Source organism: Equus caballus, chromosome 6, assembly GCF_041296265.1.
Source record: "Equus caballus isolate H_3958 breed thoroughbred chromosome 6, TB-T2T, whole genome shotgun sequence".
Classification (NCBI taxonomy): domain Eukaryota; kingdom Metazoa; phylum Chordata; class Mammalia; order Perissodactyla; family Equidae; genus Equus; species Equus caballus.
Window position 1 is genome coordinate 26,871,800 of NC_091689.1, and position 21,925 is coordinate 26,893,724.

At 45.6% G+C, this 21,925-nt stretch overlaps 1 protein-coding gene across 3 annotated transcripts in view; it reads left to right on the top strand.

Annotated features, from left to right (window-relative positions):
* FARP2 (FERM, ARH/RhoGEF and pleckstrin domain protein 2) overlaps positions 1–21,925 on the top strand; it is a 110,200-nt gene that overhangs the window by 40,829 nt on the left and 47,446 nt on the right. For all 3 annotated transcript variants that reach the window (XM_023642785.2, XM_023642784.2, XM_070270755.1), the window contains exons 3-8: positions 7,377–7,481; positions 8,172–8,214; positions 9,614–9,692; positions 12,931–13,028; positions 15,089–15,203; positions 20,963–21,110. In XM_023642785.2, the coding sequence (XP_023498553.1) occupies positions 7,377–7,481; positions 8,172–8,214; positions 9,614–9,692; positions 12,931–13,028; positions 15,089–15,203; positions 20,963–21,110 (588 nt within the window). The remainder of the gene's footprint in view (positions 1–7,376; positions 7,482–8,171; positions 8,215–9,613; positions 9,693–12,930; positions 13,029–15,088; positions 15,204–20,962; positions 21,111–21,925) is intronic.

Consider the following 21,925-nt stretch of genomic DNA (forward strand, 5'->3'; position numbering starts at 1 on the left):
CTTCCTGCACTGAATTACAGTAGTGCCTTTGCTGTAAATCAGGTGACTGCGTATATGTGGATCTGCTTGTGGACTCTCCTGTGTTCCACTGATCTGTTTTTGCACCAGTACTATACTGTCTTAATTACTGTAGCTTTAGAATAAGTCTTGATATCTGAAAGTGAGTCTTACAACTTTGTTCTTCAATGTTGTCTTTGGTATCAATATAATTTTTTTCTTTAAGATTTTATTTTTCCTTTTTTTCTCAAAGCCCCCCAGTACATAGTTGTGTATTTCTAGTTGTGGGTCCTTCTAGTTGTGGCATGTAGGACGCTGCCTCAGCATGGCTTGACGAGCAGTGCCATGTCTGCGCCCAGGATTCCCCCGGCGAAACCCTGGACCACCAAAGCAGAGCACGCGAACTTAACTGCTCAGCCACAGGGCTGGCCCCTCAGTATAATTTTTGAAATTGCTTGTCAGTCCCCACAAACACAAGCTGCTGGGATTTTAATTGGAACTGCATTGAATCTATAGATCACATGGGGAGAACTGACATGTTCTATGAATGGATAGAGCATATTCATGGATTGGAAGATATTGAGTATACCCCTTCCTACATTATTTTAGGTTTTCTCAGCGATGATTTATAATTTTCAGTATGGCAGACTTCTACATCTTTCAGTTTATTCCTGGATATTTGATTTTCTTTGACATTGTAAATGGCATTTTTTTACATTTCACTTTATAGTTGTTTATTATTAGTTTATAGAAATAGTTGTTTTTTGTGTTGACTTTATATCCTGTGACCTAGCTAAATTCATTTATTAATTCTAATAGTTTATATGTAGTCTTTTTTTTTCACGTGCTAAGAGTCTGTATTTTTGTTTTCTTTAACTTTTTGTTTTGAAGCAATCTCAAACTTAAAGTTGCAAAAAGAGTACAAAAATTAAAGAATTTTTTTTTTCCTGAATTATTTCAGAGTGAGTTGCCAACACGGCCCCAACACCCTTACACTTGAAATGTATTTTCTACAAACAAGGAGGTTTATCATCAGTATAATTCAAGACAGTAACACGGTCCATTCCTACTGCCTGGTCCCCAGGCCCTGCTCAGGTTGCCCCACTGGTCCCACTAGTGTCCTTTATAACAAAGGACCCAGTCCACAGTCACGCCTCTCTGGTCTCCAGCCTGTGACTTTCATGACCTTGACTTTTTTTTTTTTTGAGGAAGATTAGCCCTGAGCTAACATCTGCTGCCAATCCTCCTCTTTTTGCTGAGGAAGACTGGCCCTGAGCTAACATCCATGCCCTTCTTCCTCTAGTTTATATGTGGGACACCTACCACAGCGTGGCTTGCCAAGCAGTGCATATGTCCGCACCCAGGATCTGAACCTGTGAACCCTGGACCACTGAAGTGGAATGTGCGAACTTAGCCACTGTGCCACTGGGCAGGACCCAGACCTTGACATTTTTGAAGACAACAACAGTTATTTTGTAGACGAGTCTCAGACTGACTTTGCTGTTTCCTCATGATTGGATTCGAGTCCTGCATCTTTGGCAGGGTGCTATGGACTGAATGTTTGTGTCCCCCAAATTCCTGTTGAAACCCAGCCCCAACTGTGATGGGATTAGGCAGTGTGGGCCCTTTGAGAGGTGACTAGGTCATGAGGGTGGAGCCCTCGTGAATAGGACCCCGGAGAGCTCCCTCGCCCCTTCCACCACGTGAGGACACAGCGAGCAGATGGCCACCTGGGTCCCTCACCCTGAATCTGCCGATGCCTTGATCTTGGACTTCCAGCCTCCAGAAGTGTGAGAGGGAAATCCCTGCTGTTGATGAGCCCCCGGTCTGTGTCACAGCAGCCAGGACGACTGAGACATAGGGAGGGCGCAGGAGTGCTGGCTCTCCCTGCTCCTGGTAGGTGGTGTGCAGTGGCAGTGTGTCCCATTTCTGGGGACGTTCACTTTGACACTGATTGAGGTGAGCTCTGCCAGGCTTTTCCACAGTGAAGTTACTCTGCGTCCTCGGTCACTAGTAAGGATTTTGTGAGGAGGTTCTTTGAAACGTGAGAGTGTCTCATTGCTCATCAAAGTTTCAGTTTATTCATTCATTTATATCACTGTGGACTTGTGGATTCCTGTTCTGTTCAGTGGGTTTCTAGCCATCATTTCTTTATTTTCTTCGATGCTCAGTTTGTCCCAGATTTGACCAGTGGGAACTGCGTGTGTGTCCTTTTGACATGTCTCCATTTTCCTGGGAGTGCTTCCTTCTTTTCTGGCACAAAATGTGGTTTCGTCTTGCTCTCTCCCTGACCCAGACTCGGCATCAGCCTTTCTCCAAGGAAGATATGTGTGGGAGGTGTGCTCCCTACTTTCTGAGTCTTGCTGATCCCAGGACCTCTCAGTGGACAGACCTAGTGACTGTGGCCGTCTGTGCCCGGCAACCCTCCCATGTAGACATCCTCCCTATTGCTGCTCTGACGTCCCAGTCTGGGCTGCTGTCTCTCTTGACATTACTGACATTACCCTCCTCCACCCCCACCCACCCCTTCACTGAGGGATAACCCCTCACCCCACCTGGGTTTCAACATCCTGCCCTTGGTCCTTGTGTACAAATTCCCCCTTCCCCCACCCACACTCAGCCTACTTTTTTATTTTTAAAAAATTGCAGAAACTTTTTAAAAAAATAGATTAGTACATGCTCATGATACAAATTTCAAAAGATATAAGATATATAGTCACACAATTCAATTCTCAGGAACCAACCACCATTCCTAGTTACTGTGCTCCTTCCAGAGAGAGACTATACATGTACCTACATACATATATACATATTTATGTATTTATATCCCCCCGTACAGATGGTGGCATAGGCATTGTCCTGCACCTTGCTTTTGTCTCTTAACGGTATATCTTGGAGGTCATTCCATTTTGGTGCATAGAGAGCAGCCTTAGTCTAAGTCTGCCTCGAATGTCACTGGATGTGCCATTAACCTGTCTTGTACTGGTAGATTTAGGCTATGTTTAATCGTTTGCTATTAGAGGCATTATTGGAACAAATACTGTTTTACATGCATAGTTTTGCGCCTGTGAAATACTTCTTAGAAGTGGGATTTTTAAGAGAATGATGTAGACATTTGAATTTTTTTTTTAAAGATTTTATTTTTCCTTTTTCTCCCCAAAGCCCCCTGGTACATAGTTGTATATTTTTTAGATGTGGGTCCTTCTAGTTGTGGCACGCGGGACGCCGCCTCAGAGTGACTTGACGAGCTCTTCTCTGCTCTCCTTTTTCTCTCTTATAAAAATTTCTCCATAAGCTTACTTTTATTATGTCTATTCTAAGATATTTCAACTTTTTGTTACTGTTACAAATTTGGTTGTTTCTTCCTTTCTGTCCTGAAAATGGTTAATTATGTATGTGGAGGTTGTTGATATCGGCATAAAAATTTTCCCCCTCCAGCAGACTGAGTTCCATCTTTTTCGTAATAGTTTTCTAGTTGATATTCTTGGATTTTCAAAGTAAATTATCGTATCTGCAAACACTGATAATTTTGCTTCCTCTTTTTTGACTTTTCACCTCTCGTTTCTGTTTTGATGTCAGTGTTACACGGTAGTGACGGAGTGTACTGTGGGAGTGGCCTCTTCATCTTGTTAGATGTTAAAGGTTCACATATCTCTTCCTTTTGTTAAGAATTTATGTCAAGAGTGGAATGAGGGCCAGCCCTGGTAGCCTAACAGTTAAGTTCGGCATGCTCTGCTTTGGTGGCCCAAGTTCAGTCCCCAGGCACGGACCTGCACCACTCATCTGTCAGTGGCCATCCTGTGGCAGCAGCTCACATACAAAAAGAGGAAGATTGGCAGCGAATGTTAGCAAAGGGCAAATCTTCCTCAGCAAAAAAAAAATTCAATTTTATCAGATGCCTCCTCAGATTCTGGGGATAATCTTAGGATTGTTTTTTTCCTACAGATCTGTTGATATAATGTAGTAATAAACATCCTATTATTATATTGAATTATTCTCTATCTTCTGACTAATTTTACTTGGTTATAGTACATTTAGTTTTAGTTGCTGGATTATGTTTGCTGATATTTTAGGATATTTTCATTGATAACCATAGAGGGAAATTTTTCTGTAGTGTGTGTATGTGTTTGTGGATTTGTTTGGAGTTCGGGGGTTCTTTTCTATAAATCAGATTTAGAAGGAATTCCCCCCGCCCCCGACCACAAGGCTTTGGATTAATTTAAATAGTTTTGGAAATGTCTCTTCCTACATGGTCTGTGAAAACACCTGGTTCTGATGGTTTTTGTAGGAATTGAGTATATATTTCAGGTGACACAAAGAAAACAACATTCCTTTTGTTACCTGAACATAGGATAGTTGCCTTAGGAAAACTTTTTTAGTTTAGTAAAATTTGCTCCAATTCAGGAGGTTGAACACACATCCATATGCATATATATGTGTCTCTATCCATTCATGTGTATGTATATATGTGTGTCATACATGTTTATGTATATAAACCCAGCCATGTGTATATGTGTGTATCCATACCTGTGTATTTATGTGTATCCACTCATGTGTGTATCCATATGTGTGGGGGGTATGTGTATCTAAATGCAGATACATATGTGATTAAATGCATTTTTGTACCAGATTTACAAAGCCTATTCTGAGTCTTGGATGCTGTACGATAATAGTGCTCATGTGTGCCTACACATCTGATGCCCGTTGGCGTCCCTTAGCCTGGTCACGCAGGCCTCCTGGAGCAAGCCAGACTGCACAAGCCTGGGTGTGCAGATCCCCCCGGGACGGGTGAAGCAGGTGGCCTAGGGCTGTGTGGTCAAGCTGAGGCACTTGGGGTGTTCCCAGCTGATCCTGTGGAACCTCCCAGCCGCCAACCCCATCTCCAGTCCTGGAGTGACATGTCAGCGGGAGGACAGCGAGGAGGGCCTGCATGGTTCTCCTGGTGGGCGTGGAGAGGAGGCGTGGCTCTGAGAGGACTTCCTAGGTAGTTGTATAACCCAGAGGTTGTTTAGGTTTCGAAGGAGCTGATCGCATCAAACGCTGTGATTTCCATGATTTCTGACTGGTGAACACCAAGGGGATTTGCTTGCACGTCGGCCTGAGAGGCCCTGGTGTGAGTGCATTCGCCTCCTAACACAGTGCCTGCGGATCACTGCCTGCCTCTTCCCAGTACCCGCCTGCGTCACAGTGAGCTCTTCCCTTGATACTTTCAAGAGATGCTGTCAGAGTGACTTAAACCCAGGAAGTTTCCTCTTCTGTTCTCTGTAAATCATATTTTCTGTGTAAGATTACTTTCTAGCTCACCTTTCCGTTCTGATGAGATGCTCATTGTATTGGTTCTCTGTGTCCTATAGGAGCATAAACACTTCTCGGGTACACAGTAAGAAAATCTGGTGGTTGAACTTAAAGGAATATCATGTCTTTTGGAACAGTAGAGATTTGTCTGTCCCCCCACTGCATATATAATTTTTTTTTTTTGAGGAAGATTGGCCCTGAGCTAACATCTGTTGCCAATCTTCCTCTTTTTGCTTGAGGAAGATTGTCACTGAGCTAACGTCTGTGTCGGTCTTCTTCTATTTTATGTGGGGTGCCACCACAGCATGGCTTGACGAGCAGTGCTAGGGCTGCACCCAGGATCCAAACCGGCAAAGCCCAGGCTGCCCAACCTGGAGCACATGAACTTAACCACTACACCATGGTGCTGGCCCCCATATAATTTTTTAATTGTAAATATGATATATGCCAATTGATGAAAAACTGAGACATTACAAAAGTTCATAAATAAGGTGAAAGTGGAAGCCCTCGTCCCCATCCCCACTTCTACTCAGCCCTTTAACGGTGGTTACTTACCTTCAGAGGTACGACGTACAGCCTTCCAGACTTGTTTCCACTTTATGAAAATGGGGTGTGTGTGTTTTATGAAACAGAATCATCTTATATACACTGTATAGAAATGGAAACCTTTTTTTCTTGACTAAAGTGTAGTCTCGGACTTTATTTCATGATAGTACATATAGAGTTGTGTTCTTTTTAAAAGTTGCATAATTTTCAGTTATGGATGCACCATTGTTTATTTTACCAATTCTTACTGAGTTTGTTTTTGCATATTTAGCTCTGTCCAGCTGTGTGAGAATACCTGTAGGAGAAAGTTCTAGAAGTGGAATTGGTGGGACAAAGATATTTGTGTACACTTTAAAGATTTTTCTTTTCCTTCTTCTCCCCAAAACCCCCTGGTATATAGTTGTATATATTTTTAGTTGTGGGTCCTTCTGGTTGTGGCATGTGGGATGCCCCCTCAGCATGGCTTGATGGGTGGTGCCATGTCTGCGCCTAGGATCCAAACCCGTGAAACCCTGGGCTGCTGAAGCAGAGTGCACGAACTTAACCTCCCGGCCACAGGGCCAGCCCCTATGTGTACACTTTAAATTTTGAAGATGTTTTACATTATCCCAGAAGGTCATATGAACTTGCATTCTCCCCGCAGTGTGTGGATGTGGCTGTCTTCCCGCAGCCACACCACTAGTGGCATCATCGTTCTTCTAATCCTCATTGGTAGGTGGAAAATGACATCTCACTGTTTTAGTTTATGTTATCATTAGAGGGCTTGAGTACCTTTTTGTATGTCTAATAGTCATTTGTATTTCTTCACCCAATTCGTAAGAGCAATATGAGAGATTATAATTTTTTCAGTATGATTCTAGATTTTAACTTTATTCAATGGCTTTCTATTTAGAAGTTTTTCATTTTTATGTAACCAAATCTATCCATCTTTCGTTTGTGCTATGCTTAGGAAGACTTTACTTACCCCAAGATTATAGAAACATTCTCCACTGTTTTATTCTAGTCCTTAGTCCGCTGGAATTTATCTTTTGTGAACAGTGTGAACCAGAGATCTACCTTCATTTTCTTCTAAATAGAAAGCTGATTGCCCCACCTCGTCTCTGAACAGTCCATGTTCTTATCACTAATTTGAAATGCTACCAAATAATAAGTTATTCACCGGGATGTAATGCACACGTGGACTGTGAGACTCACCTTTTTAGTAAATATCAGAATTACTTGATAAAATGCTTACCAAGACTACAAATGGTTCTATAGCCTAAAGTTACAAAGAAATATGGCTAAATACACACTGAGAAAGTAACATTGAAGGAATTTTTTCACTTTATTTTGATGTCAGTTTCTGAGCTCAAAGAGCCTCAGGTCATTTACCTGCTTTGTGATAGTTTATAAACCTTACTAGGAGGCAAAGTGAAGCAAGAAACTGCATACAATACAGTGTTACCTGTGGGGAGTAGCTTCAGGCCTCAGTTTCGTAGTCTCTGTTGTTCAAAGTCACTTAATCCTCTTCGTGCTTCTTCTTACCTGTCTCATCACAGCCTAAATGCGACGGCCAGACGCTGCTGACCCACGTGTGGAGGCGCTTGAACCTGATAGAATGTGACTACTTCGGCTTGGAGTTTCAAAACAGCCAGTCCTGCTGGGTATGTGCTTTCGGTGGTTTTGGAAGCAGGCTCTAGCGCTCTAGTGGAATGCTTGTGGCGCACACGGGGCACAGAGAGCCTTTAAGGACCTGCTCTTGACCTGCTGTCATGATACAAGCGAGGCATTTCATAACTGGTACATTATTATCAAAGCTGCACTACTAAAATGTTTTATTTGTAGCTGTTGGGAGTGTATTTGCCTTTTATCTAAGCCTAAATTCACATTCTCCCTAAATTTGCTCTGGCAAGCAGCACGTGTGCCGAGGAAATCCTGTCTTCATAAGTTACAAAAGCAACCTCTAGTACATCGTGCAGGATAATCGTTTTGAAAGTGGATTTCGAGCAAACTGATTTACCAAACTGGTTATGCCTCATTTTACCTAATAGATGAACCTTCAAAAGTGTGGCGCTTCCATGTTTAGAGGCGGGACGGTTCAGAGACAGCAGCAGCCCCCGTGCAACGTAGTGGAGGCGTCCAGCACAGCGCGGCAACTTCCTGCCCCCCGCCTCAGCGCCGGCTGCTGTGCCTCCTGGTCTGTCAGGGTTTGACCTTGTGTAAGGGCAGGAGGGCCAAGATAGGCCTGCCTTAAATATCTCTCTTAATTATAAATAGTTTTGAATTTCGTAACCTATCTGTTGAGTAGAGAAATTGTTTAATGGATTTGATCTCTTTTCTTAAATCTTCTTTAGATTTGGCTTGAACCCATGAAACCTATTATTAGGCAAGTACGAAGTAAGTTGTTTTTTTTCTTTAACTCTTTAAAGTTCTGTTCGTTTAAGATGCTTTTGTTCTTGCTTGTTCAGACCCATGGCATACTCATATGTCCATTGTCACCACCCTGGATGGCAGGGAAGTGACCACCGACAGCAGAGGGACTTGGAACTCATTTTACTGTTCAGTTTTAAACCAGAACAGATGGGAGTGGGGCAGTACTTTACCTCGGAGGGCTCTCGGTTACTTGCCTTAAATTTGAAAGTAATAGGATATGCTGATTGATATATCACTTGAATTTTTGGCCAGTATGCAAAAATAACTATGCAGTTTCTAAGTTATGAAAAGACATTGAGGTTCTTCCTTTGATTAGCAATTTTTATGAAATAGTTAATACTATTCTGTAATTGTAAACACAATTCTTTTTGTTAGTCTCTTTATTAAATTTTAAAACTTAAGGCATGTAGTAATACTTCTTAGTTCTTATGTAATTGTATAGGAAGAAATCTCTAGTAGTCTGGATTCAGCTGTAACTTTTTTAGTACTTGAGTTGAGGAGAAAAGAATGTGTAGAAGTAACTTTATATTTCACTGAGAAGCTAAGGCCATTTAGGTTGCCATACCATTTTAGCAAAACAGTTTCTCTTTTCTTTTTCTTTTTCTTTTGTTGAAGAAGATTTACCCTGAGCTAACATCTGTTGCCAGTCTTCCTCTTTTTGCTTGAGGAAGGTTGGCCATGACCTAACATCTGTGCCAATCTTCCTCTATTTTGTATGTGGGATGCTACCATAGCATGGCCACTGATGAGTGGTATACCCTGTGCCCAGGATCCCAACCTGGGCCACTGAAGTAGAGCACGCCAAACTTAACCACTAGGCCACAGGGCCAGCCCCTAGTTTCTCTTTTCTTTTTTTTTGGTGAGGAAGATTGGCCCTGAGCTAACATCTGTTGCCAATCTTCCTCTATTGTCTGTGGGATGCCACCACAGCATGGCTTGACAAGTTGTGCTAGGTCTGCACCTGGGATCCAAACCTGGAAATCCTGGGCTGCCAAAGAGGAGCACACGAACTTTACCACTATGCCACTGGGCCAGCCCTGAACACCTTAACTTTTTTTCATCCTAAAATATAAACAAGAATATATTTTTAAAATTTTATATCCAATTTCCTGCTTGTTTTTAGGGTTCCTTTGAGTAATCTCTGCTTAATGCATCAATTGTTTAATTTTTCTTTGATACATATGCCTGATACTTAGGACTCATAATTTCACACATAGGAAATTTCTTAATATTATCTTTTTTGAAAAGATTTACTTTAACAGTCCATTTGAGAGCACTAGCTTAATTACACTGAAGTATATGGAAAGATAGCAAGTACAGAGATTGACCTTATTTGTGAAGTTTAAAATTTTTCTTTTTATAGGGCCAAAGAATGCAATGCTTCGCCTAGCGGTGAAATTTTTCCCACCTGATCCGGGTCAGTTGCAAGAAGAATATACACGGTAAAGAGCCTGTACTGAACTGGAGCTGCTGTCAGCAGGGTCTTGAATTCAGCTGTGTCTCCCACAGCACCTGGCTCATTAGGTGCTCAGGGTAGATTTATTCAAAGGACGAATGAGCCTAGCATACACGAAAATGTGTAATCAGTGTATAGCCGTCAAAAGAAGCATTTTGGCAATTAACTCTTACACAAACTCAAATGCAAATAGGACTTGGAAGAAAGGTTTATGGTACAAGTTTGAGAGGAGACAGTGGGGTGTTAGGTCACGGTTGAGCTAATATTCCCCAAATAAGCATAGGTTTATACATGTGCATAAAGTCCTTAGGAATTTTAGCCATATGTTTACTTCTTTATCAACAAAATAAACTTAATTGGGAGAAGGACCAGGTGTGAGAGTCCTCATGAGTATATGGGGCAGAAATATCTCAGGTGGCTTCTCTTGTGCTGCTCTGTTGAATTCAAGTTGGTTCTTTGAGAATGATTGAAAGAAAATGTTTACATTGTTTCACCTGGACAACAGGATTATGGAAGGTTTTTTACCTTGTGTTTTATGTACCAATTTTGTGATGAATAAAGCAATCAAAACCCAAGTTCAGATGTAAGATAAAAGAGAACTGTGATGATGTTGTAGTAGAAACAGAATAACCATTTAGCCTTCCTGACTAGAAGTGCTTTCAGAGCTGAACCCTAGGTGTCTCGGGAACCTCTCTGTGGAAGGCTTTTGCAGATCATTTTAATATCACGAAGCAATAGACTGTCAGCTGCAGGAGAGCACAGAGAGCACATTGCCCTGCCCTCCAGGGGGGGACTGTCAGCTGCAGGAGAGCACAGAGAGCACATTACCCTGCCCTCCAGGGGGGGACTGTCAGCTGCGGGAGAGCACAGAGAGCACATTACCCTGCCCTCCAGGGGGGGACTGTCAGCTGCGGGAGAGCACAGAGAGCACATTACCCTGCCCTCCAGGGGGGGACTGTCAGCTGCAGGAGAACACAGAGAGCACATTACCCTGCCCTCGGGTGGGGGGGGACTGTCAGCTGCGGGAGAGCACAGAGAGCACATTACCCTGCCCTCGGGTGGGGGGGGACTGTCAGCTGCGGGAGAGCACAGAGAGCACATTACCCTGCCCTCCAGGGGGGTACTGTCAGCTGGGGGAGAGCACAGAGAGCACATTACCCTGCCCTCCAGGGGGGGACTGTCAGCTGCGGGAGAGCACAGAGAGCACATTGCCCTGCCCTCCAGGGGGGGACTGTCAGCTGCAGGAGAGCACAGAGAGCACATTGCCCTGCCCTCCAGGGGGGGACTGTCAGCTGCGGGAGAGCACAGAGAGCACATTACCCTGCCCTCCAGGTGGGGACTGTCAGCTGCGGGAGAGCACAGAGAGCACATTACCCTGCCCTCCAGGGGCGGACTGTCAGCTGCAGGAGAGCACAGAGAGCACATTGCCCTGCCCTCCAGGGGGGGACTGTCAGCTGCAGGAGAGCACAGAGAGCACATTACCCTGCCCTCCAGGGGGGGACTGTCAGCTGCGGGAGAGCACAGAGAGCACATTACCCTGCCCTCCAGGGGGGGACTGTCAGCTGCGGGAGAGCACAGAGAGCACATTACCCTGCCCTCCAGGGGGGGACTGTCAGCTGCGGGAGAGCACAGAGAGCACATTGCCCTGCCCTCCAGGGGGGGACTGTCAGCTGCGGGAGAGCACAGAGAGCACATTACCCTGCCCTCGGGTGGGGGGGGAACTGTCAGCTGCGGGAGAGCACAGAGAGCACATTACCCTGCCCTCCAGGGGGGGACTGTCAGCTGCGGGAGAACACAGAGAGCACATTACCCTGCCCTCGGGTGGGGGGGGACTGTCAGCTGCAGGAGAGCACAGAGAGCACATTGCCCTGCCCTCCAGGGGAGGAAACTGAACTGAAGTATTTTATGAGTGAACACAACTTATCTCAACAGGGTATTAAATACCTGACATTTGCCCAGAAAGTCCCTTTTGAGGGAGTAACTTTTAAATATATATACCTGAAAAATGATAACAGAAAGTGTTACCTAATTCTGGGTCCTGAGTTCCAGCCATGTTTACGCAGAGGGTCCTTGTTTTTATGTATAAAAAAATATACCCTCGTAGTAAAAGAAAAGACCTTTAAAGTAAAGCCATGCAGAGTAAAGAGTAAACATTCCCCTGCACTCTCTGCCTGTCCTCCTCTCCCCGGAAGTCTTGACACCTGGGTGTGTGTCTTCCAGATGAATTCACAGCAACATGCAGGTAGACCCAGGGCTTTAAAGAAATTATCACTTTGCAAAGCAGCATCAAACTGTACGTATAGAGCTGTGGGGTGATTTTTTTTTTTTTACCCACAGGTCCATACATAGCATGCCATGGACATCTTTCCACATTAGCACACACAGCTGTAACCTAGTTTATTTAGCCATTCTCCCAGTAGTGCATATTTAGATTATTTCCAACTTTTCTCTATTAGAATGCTGCAAATAATCATCCTTGTCCGTATATCTTTGTGAACTCTGGAACTATCTCTGTAGGAAAAGTTCATTGAAGTGGAATTGCTGAGTTAAAAGGTGTGGACATGTAAATTTTAAGAGTATACAGTAAATTTTGACAGCTCACACTAGAGTGTGAATTTCAACAAGGGCAGAGAGAGTTTGTCTCATTGCCTGTTGTATTTCCAGCTCCAAGAACAGTACTCAAAGCATAATACGTGCTTAGTAGTTATTGATTGATGGAATAAATGAATATATAAATATTTCAAATTGCCTTCTCTAGCTACATTCCCACCATTGGTATTCAAGAGTGCCTGTTTCTCAGATCCTAGCCAAGACCAAATATTATCAATCTGCTGAAAATTTCATAGCCACATTTTAGGCTGTATGTTAATTGGATATTTCTGCAATTTCACACACAATCGTGAGTGCGGTTTTGCGTGTGTAATAGAGATGATGTGAATTTGTGCGCTTCTCCCTGGAAGGTGTGGCACCGGATGCTGTAGTGCTGTGGGATGTAGTGTGCCTGCAAAGCGAACTTCTGTCTTTGTCGTCAGCGTGTGAGTGCTCCTGTGAGCTGCTGCCATGGGAAGGGCCCCTGGTGACTTGGCCTTTGCTCACTGTCTGCTCTGACGTCACTGGTCCTGCTGCTGCGTCCTGGGGCTGTGTGCTCTCCTGCAATGGAGACGTGGGGAGTACGTCCTAGAGCCTTTGGAGTTGATCTCTGTGATGTTTGAACTCCCTTCTAGATACTTGTTTGCCTTGCAACTTAGGAGAGACCTCTTGGAGGAGCGCCTGACCTGCACGGACACCACGGCGGCCCTCCTCACGTCCCACCTGCTGCAGTGTTAGTATCTCCTGGCCGCGGGCAGATGCGTGTGTGATGTCGTAGGTGCCTCACACTCAGAGAGGACCAGCTTCTCCAGTCGCAGGTGCTCCTGCAGGGCTGCTGAGTGTGATCAAAAGTCGGAGTGTCTCAGTTTGCTCACTTTTTTGACAAACTGAAGATTAACGTCCACGGAGTGGAACTGCTTGAGGCACATAGTGTCCACCTGGGAAATAGAGGCTCGAGGCCAAGATCCAGAGCCACACGCGTTCCTCTGGTTTGTCTCTCGTTTGTGCCTTCATACATTTTACCAACAAACCCCTTCAGTCCAGGAGCCAGACGGTGACCCTGATTCTCAGCACCCCCAGAAAGAGGCCTCATTGGGTTGAACGTCACAGCCCCTCTGGTGACGAGTTAGGCCTTAAACCCTGAAGGAAAAAGTAACCATTTTTTCAGTATCTCACGCAAAGCAAGAAATGGTTCAGAAGTATGTGAAGAATTGTAATTACTTTAAACATAACCTGGGAGAAACGTAAGAAGGGGTTCTGAAAGACAGGTGTGTGCTTCCCAGGGCTCTGCAAAGCCCCAGCTGGTGAAATAGAGGGAATACCCACATTGCTTCTGGACTAGAGGCTGAACCATGTCTTCCTGGCTAGAACTAGTGTTTTTGAAATTTGAACGCAGGAAGTATGATGTAGAAAGTTTTGGAAATTTTAGGAATTAATAAGTATATGGCGGGCCACCCTGTGGCTGAGCGGTTAAGTTCACACACTCCGCTTCAGCGGCCCAGGGTTTCATCGGTTCGGATCCTGGGCACAGACGTGGCACCGCTCATCAGGTCATGTTGAGGTGGCGTCCCATATAGCACAACCAGAGGCACTCACAACTAGAATATACAACTGTACTGGGGGGCTTTGGGAAGAAGAAGAAGAAAAAAAAAATGTTTGGCAACAGATGTCAGCGCAGATGCCAATATTTAGAAAAAAATTAAAAGATATGTATACAGGTTAATTGGCAATGTACTTGGCCCTTCCCCTGACACACCTTCACACAGCACGTGCTATCGTAGGTTTGCCATCCTGCACTCGGGGACTCATTGACTGTCAGTAACATAGGTTCTCAAAGTGACTTAGTTGTTTTCATTTGGCCTGAAGTTTTCTCAGGTAGACAGATGGCTTTTCAGTGCAAACTGTCATTTGGCAGTGCTGCTTGCTTAAGGGCTCTGTGTACAGTTTATTTATGTTATAATACCTTGTCCAACTGTAATTTTCACGTTAGAAGTATGCTGCTTAGATTGAGGGAGACTAAAGAGCCATGACAAGCAAATGCAATGTCTGCTTCTGTCCTGGGTCCTTTTGCTATGAAAGAACAGTCGGGCAGTTGATAAATGTGAATAGGGTCTGAGGCTCGGATGTAGCGGCAGATCGTAATCCTATCCTGATTTGGGTGGTTGTGCCGTAGTTATGGGTGAGAGTGTTCTGGTTTGTAGAAAATACATACTAAAGTGATATTATGCATGCAACTTTTCTGTGAATTTGAGATTGTCTCCAAACAAAAAGAGAAGTATATTGCTTAAAATTATTGGGCTTTAACTACTATGTTTAAAACATTTGTAGTTTAAAATACATGAAATTAGAGAGAGACATTGTTCCTCAAGAATTTGAGAGGCCCTGAAGGAAAAAATGATTTAAAATACATTATCCTGAAACGAATAAGTAAAATACACTATCCTGATTACCATAGTCTAGAGACAGCTTGTGGATGGAGTGTGGTTTAAAACATGACACATGCTCACATTAAACTGGCAGCTCGGCACTCGCCTCCCTGGAGTCGCTCACCAGCGTCTTTGTTCTTCAAAACTCAGAAAAAATTCTCTTCACCTGCCTTCATGTTTGCCTTTAAAAGCATAAAATATTTGGGAAAATAAAATACAAACTCTTGTTTATTTAAGGGATATATTATTTTACTACAGACTTGGGATAATTTTTTTCTACTTTTGGTTTATGCATTTGCGTGTACAAATGTTTGTGTTTTTCTTTATTTGAAAATTAAAATTACTGACTGTTATCATCTCATCTCAGCGGAAATAGGAGATTATGATGAAGCCCTGGATCGAGAGCACCTCAAAGTCAACGAGTACTTGCCCAGCCAGGAGCGCTCCCTCGAAAAGATACTGGAATTCCATCGGAAACACACGTAAGTCGGGCAGAGTCGGCCCTGGCACGCTGTCACTACAGTCATGACGGAATAGTGCATTTAACTAAAGGGAGCCGTCGTTACAGCTTCTGTAGGACTCTGGCTCAAGTGACGACTCTCCATTCCCAGGGAGGTGCGGTTATGCGGCTGCAAGGTGGGCCACTTCAGAAAAGGTTAGAAAAGAGGTTAGGGCCCCAGGAGCAGTGACCGTAGCGGGCTGCCGTGCTGATCTCTACAGGCGTGCGAGCTTTCTTGACTGCAGGGGTGTGAGAAGTGCCGTGGCTCGGCAGCGTGGGGGAAGTGCTCCTCCAATGATGGGAGCACAGGGCGAGCTGGAGTGTCCAGGGTTGTTTTCTGCATTGGAGCAAGGGAGACCCAGAGGAAAAGCATTAGAGGAGGGAGGACTGAAGAGGGTGTGGAGGAGGGGCCGTGAGGTGGAAGGCCGGGGCCGAGGGCTGTGGCAGAGCTTGTGTGACCTTCAGTTCACCAAAGGGAGAGCTCGACGGGGAGTGATCCCAGACGACTCGGCCCTGCCCATGTTGAGGAGCCTGTCAGGGTGCAAGTTGATTCTGCTAAATCACATCATGTGGGTAAAGCTCTATGGAATCCCCTTCACACTTGCAACAAAAGTCTGGGTGTCAACTGTCTGTCAGCCACTGCCGTCGGCACTGAGGGGGCAGTGTGAACAACACCCACCAAGAGTCCTACCTCGAGGATTTACTTGACCCTCGGAAGACAGTGTGCTTTTGCACGCATTTACCACTCACAAATACTTAGGGAATGCCTCTCGTTTGCCTGGCATTGGGGCAGGCACTGGATACACACGTACATCACTAAATTATGGTACATGAGCCAGAATGACAGGGAGAGCCTGCCACCGTGGGGGAGGAGCAGTGAGGTTGGAAGGAGGATTGGGACGATGCTGGGGAGGCTTCTTTGGGGACTTAGCCACGAGGTTGGGGAGCGTTCCAGGCAGAGGCAACGGCGTTGGGGGTCCACGTGACACGGACATTTCTGTGCAAGCTGCTGTGATCCTTAAACACCATGTGTGACATGTACTACTGCGACCCCTTTTTCCATAGTAAAACTGAGCAAAGGTGTGAGTGAGGGTTTGGGGCGTCTTGTGGTGTCAGTTCAGCAGGCCTGGGCTACTTGGGGAAGCCGCAGTCTCAGCCTCTTTCAACCGCTGCCTTTATTCTGTCTGGTATTGAGGATGGTGCTGCAGCTCCAAGTGTCACGTCCAGACCCTCGTGACCTGCTAAGCAAAGGGACCTCTCCCTAAGGAGACGGTCGTCTGTTCAGGATCTGTTCCTGGAGTTGGGGAGAGGGTCCCCCCCGCCGAGACACACCAAGCTGGGGCTGGATACCTGGAGGAAGGGGTGGGTTGGGCACAGCACTGTGAAGTGTCCCGCCAAGGCGGCAATGCCCAGTGGACAGATGGATCTGGGATGTGGGCAGAGCGTCGTTAGCACAGAGGCCAAATCAAGCTGCGCAGTGGGTGAGATCAACTCGGGGTGGGGGAGAGACAGATGGAGAAGAGAGCAGAGCCCAGGACAAACCCCTGAAGACCAACCTTGGGAAGATGAGCAGAGCTGGGGTACCCACAGAGGCCATGAGAACAGGGCAGTGAGCAGCCAGAGGAAGGAAGAGAGCCAGGAGCGTGGGGGCCACAGACCCCAAGGGAGAGTGCTTCAGGAAAGGGACCACAGCTCCCACCAGCTTGGGCTTGGTGACGTGCCTGTCTGTGGGCCACGGCAGCTTCAGTGAGGTTCCGGGTAGATGCCAGGCTCAAGTGCACTGAGAGTGAGGTGAGGAAATGTGACAGATCTGTGAGCAGTTATCTGGAGGAGCCTGCCTGTGAAGGGAGAAAGAACCGTGCCTCAGGGAGGACTCGGGGCCCTGTGCATGTGTGTTCATGTTCGCAGGGGCACTTTGTTCATGTGTATGTTCATGTGTACATGTGTTTGTGTGTGTGCGCTTGTGCCCGTGTGTTCACGTTCATGTATGTTGCTTTGTTGTATACACGTGTTCATATGCATGTGTGTGCAAGTGTTCATATATGTACAGGCCGGTGTGCTTGTGTGTGTTCATATGCATGCCTACGTGTGCATGTATGTGCTTGTGTATGTCTTAAGGTGGCTGCTTTAAAAACTATAGACGGGGGCCGGCCCCGTGGCTGAGTGGTTAAGTTCACACGCTCTGCTTCGGCAGCCCAGGTTTTCACCAGTTTGAATCCTGGGCACAGACATGGCACCGTTCATCAAGCCATGTTGAGGCGACATCCCACATGCCACAACTAGAAGGACCCACAACTAAAATACACAACTATGTACCAGAGGGCTTTGGGAGAAAAAGGAAAAGTAAAATCTTTAGAAAAAAAAAAAAACTATAGACAGGCAGTAAGAGATGGAGAAGTCAGATGATCTGCTTTATACAGGGATAAAATTGGACTCTTTCTGAGGGAGTACAGAATCCCTGAGCATGGCTCTCTGCCTCTGGGTCTCCCAGTTGTAATATGCTAACTTTGTCCACCACAGGCATCAGAAATTTATTACACCTCGTCTATTTATTTTAATCATTCTTTTTGTTTAGGTTTTTTAAAAATAAAATCCTACCTTCATTTTAATTAAGATAAATTTTTTACATAGTTTATAATTCTCTTCCTTGACCCACTGGGAGCACCCTTGTAATCACTGAATAAGATATTCAAGAAGTGTTTTTCTTGACTTTTACCATATTTCTTTTGGATCTTTGAGTTTGCAGAAAACAATTTGGATGCTGGTCTCAGTCTGTTTAGGCTGCTATAACAAAATACCATAGACTGGGTGGCTCTAAGCAAAATAAATTTATTTCTCACAATTCTGGTGGCTGGAAAGTCCAAGGTCAAGGCACTGGCCAGTTTGGATCTGGTGCGAGCCCACTTCTTGGTTCATGGACAGCTGTCTTCTCGCTGTGTCCTCACATGGTAGAAGGAGTGAGGTAGCTCTCTGGGGTCCCTTTTATGAGGACACTAACCCCATTCGTGGGGGTTCCACCCAGTCACCTCCCAAAGGCCCCACCTCCTAATACTATCACATGGGGGGTTAGGCTTCAGCCTATGAATTTTGGGGGGACACAAACGGTCCATAACATTCCACCCCATCCCTCCAAAATGTATGTCCTTCTCACATGCGAGATACGTTTATTTCAGCCCAACAACCCCAAAGTCTTAACTCATTCCAACATCAACTCAAAAGTCCAGAGTCTCATCTAAATCAGATATAGGTGAGACTCCAGGTAGGGTTCATTCTGAAGCAGAAGTCCCTCCCAGCTGTGAATGAGAGAAACCAGACAAGTAATGTGCTTCCAAAATACAGTAATGAGACAGGCAGAGGATGGGCACGCCCATTCCAAGAGGGAGAAGGAAGGAAAAGGTGCTGGTCCCAAGCAAGTCCCAGACTTAACAGCAAATGACACTCAACTTAAGTCTCAAGAATAGTTCTGTTTGGCTCATGCTCTGCCCCCCACGCCCACTGAGGTAGCAGTGTCACCCCAGAGCTCAGCGGGACAGCCCTGCAGCAGCTCTCTGCAGTGGCCCACCCCCGCCACGCCAGGGCTCTCCCAGGTAGGCTCATACTGCAGCTCCAGGCAGCCCTGTCCTTAGAGGCAGAGGCACTCTGGCCCAGACGGGAGGGGCAGCCCTGATCTGAACTGCATTCAGGGTCCATCTTCCATTGTCCTGACTTCTGTTGAGATGACTGATCCATATTAACCACCCTAGCGGACAGTCGGCTGGCCATACCCTTAGTGTTCTCATTTTTTGCAATTTTTGGGACAGGCTGAGGATTTTCCAAATCTTTAAATTCTGCTTCCTTTTGCTTAACAATTCCATCTCTCAGTCATTTCTCTCCTCTTGTGTTTTCCTATAAGCAATCAGGAGAAGCCCAGCTGCACCTTCAGCACTGCTTAGAAATCTCTGCAGCTAAACGTCCAGTTTCATTGTCTGCAAGTTCTGCCCTCCACAAAACACTAGAACGAGAACACAATCCAGCTAGATTTTTTGCCACCTTATAAAGAAGACGACCTTTTCTCTGGTTTCCAATAACATATTCCTCATTTGCATCTGAGATCTCATCAGAATGACCTTTACCGTCCATATTTCTACCAACATTCTGTTATGATGGCTTAGATATTCTCTAAGAAGACTGAGGTCTCTCTGCTGTCGTCTTTTTTTTCTGAGTCCTCACCAGCCTCACCCTTAACATTCATAGTTCTCCTGTGTGCCTCAGGACTCTTCCAGCCTTTCCCCAGTACCAGGCCCAGAGCCGCGGCAGTGTCACTGGTAGCATTTCACATAAGCACGTCTTCCAGATTAGGGCCTCGTGGAAAGCACTTGTGTCACAGACCAAGTGTTCCTTCTTGTTGATGATGGTTTATTAACATGTAAGTTAACAGTCAGGTGGCTGTGTCAAATTAGTCAGAGAATGGAAATCCCAGGGATGGAATAACCAAACTGTTGTGTGAGTCCTCAAAGAGCTGAACTCAGGCGTGTGGAAGGAAGAAAGAAAGAAGTTGTCGTGGGGCTAGCCCTGTGGCTGAGTGGTTAAGTTCACGCTCTCTGCTTCGGCGGCCCAGGGTTTCACTGATTTGGATCCTGGGCGTGGACATGGCACCGCTCATGAAGCCATGCTGAGGTGGCGTCCCACATGCCACAACTAGAAGGACCCACAACTGAAAATATGCAATATGTACTGGGAGGCTTTGGAGAGAAAAAGGAAAAATAAAATCTTTAAAAAAAATTTTTTTTTTAAAGTTGTCGATGGAAAATCCCACATGTGGGGTTCAGGCTTTGAGTGGGGTGCTCCTGACGAGGGCACTCTTGCCTTTGCCCAGCTGCGCCTCCATCTGAATATCACCTTCCCCAGGCTGTCGGAGCACTGCCTGCCTGGTTCCTTTCCTGGTAGCAGGACTGCAGACTGAGGACTTCAGAGACACACTGCATGTGGGAGCCCTTTATGTGGGCAAAACCAATTGTGTTGGTGAGGATATTTTTATTCAGTGTCATAATTTCATTCTTATAAAAATATATTCTGGCCCCAGCCCCGTGGCCAAGTGGTTAAGTTCACGCTCTCTGCTTCAGCAGCCCAGAGTTTCACAGGTTTTGAATCCTGGGCGCAGACATGGCACCACTCATCAGGCCACGCTGAGGCGGCATCCCACATGCTGCAACTGGAAGGACCCACAATAAAATATGCAACTATGTACTGGGGGGATTTGAGGAGAAAAAGCAGGGGAAAAAAAGAAGATTGTCAACAGTTGTTAGCTCAGATGCCAATCTTTACCCAAAAAAAGTATATTCTAATGGTTAGAATTGTACCTTATAAAAATAGTTTTTTAAAGTGTTGAAATGGGTTTAATGAGATACTACTGTTATTTATGGGTATTTCATCTATTTATCGTCTGTCTCTGCATTATAATGTTTGCACGTTACCTTGTCAGTGTTAAGAACAAATTAGAAGGCTGAGCATCTGTGAGTACAAAAGAAACCTCCTACCCATTAGGAAATGGATTACAGAATAGAAGGAAGTAGACAGAGTCTTCTGTCTGTGTGTGCAGTGTGTTGTATTTGTTGCAGACAAATGGACATATGTGAACAGTCTACCCTCTAACACAGATCCTCCATCACTGGTCTGTTTTCCTGATCACATGTGTGATGTGTTCTGGCTCTTTCAGAAGTGAAGTTGTTTCCAGTGCTGTGATCATGCTGTCTTTTATTATAGGGGCCAGACGCCTGCTGAGTCGGATTTCCAGGTGCTCGAAATTGCCCGAAAATTGGAAATGTACGGCATCAGGTTTCACACGGCTTCTGACAGGGAGGGGGCCAAGATTAACCTGGCTGTTTCCCACATGGGTGTCCTCGTGTTCCAGGTAGGGAGGGCCGGGGAGCAGAGGGCAGGGGTGTTCTGTGGCTTGGTGGGTTTGCTTTACTGTATGTTGGTAAATTTTTGTTCTGATGAGTAAGGTCTTGGCTTTGGAGGAGGAACTTTGCATGTCATCTGATCCAACCTGTCACCTAGTAAAGAAACTTTCTTGCCTTTGTCCTCGCTGTCAGAGAGCCCAGTGCCGCCCTAGAGCACCCAGTCACATCCCCCTGTTCCTTCTACTGTTGAGCCGAAGGCTGCCCCCTTAGAACCTTAAAACAAGACTCTGGCTCTTCCCTGTGGAGCAGGCTCCACACCTCTGGGCAGACCTGCTGTACTCCGAGGTCTCTGCAGTGGGCCGTAGTCATTTAAGAACGTGAGATAGAAGAGACTGGAAAATATCAGAGGGCATTGCTTGTGGTAACAGCATGGTCTTGTGGAGTTTTTATGTTAGTGGTGTTAAGAGAGGCAAATAGTTACATAACCAGTTCTAAGTTCTGTTTGTAGTTAAGTATACATGTCCTGGGGTTTGTGGTATTGAAGAGTCTGAAACAACTGCTGGAGAGCAGGCCCTTGGCATCTCCAGAGACCGTAGGTGAGGCCAAGTCCTCTGTTACCCAGACTGAATGTGTCCACCTTCTGCTCTGAGCCCCCTCCTGGGAGCTCCGTAGCCACTCGCCCCTGTGAAACTGCACTTTGAGTTGAACGTAGTGATCCTGAACAGGCCCGCTCAGCATGATGCGTTGTGGGAGGCTGCATACTTGGAGTCTGGCACCATCACTGGCAGTAGTGGGTCTTTGTACTGTCAGCACCTTTGTTTTT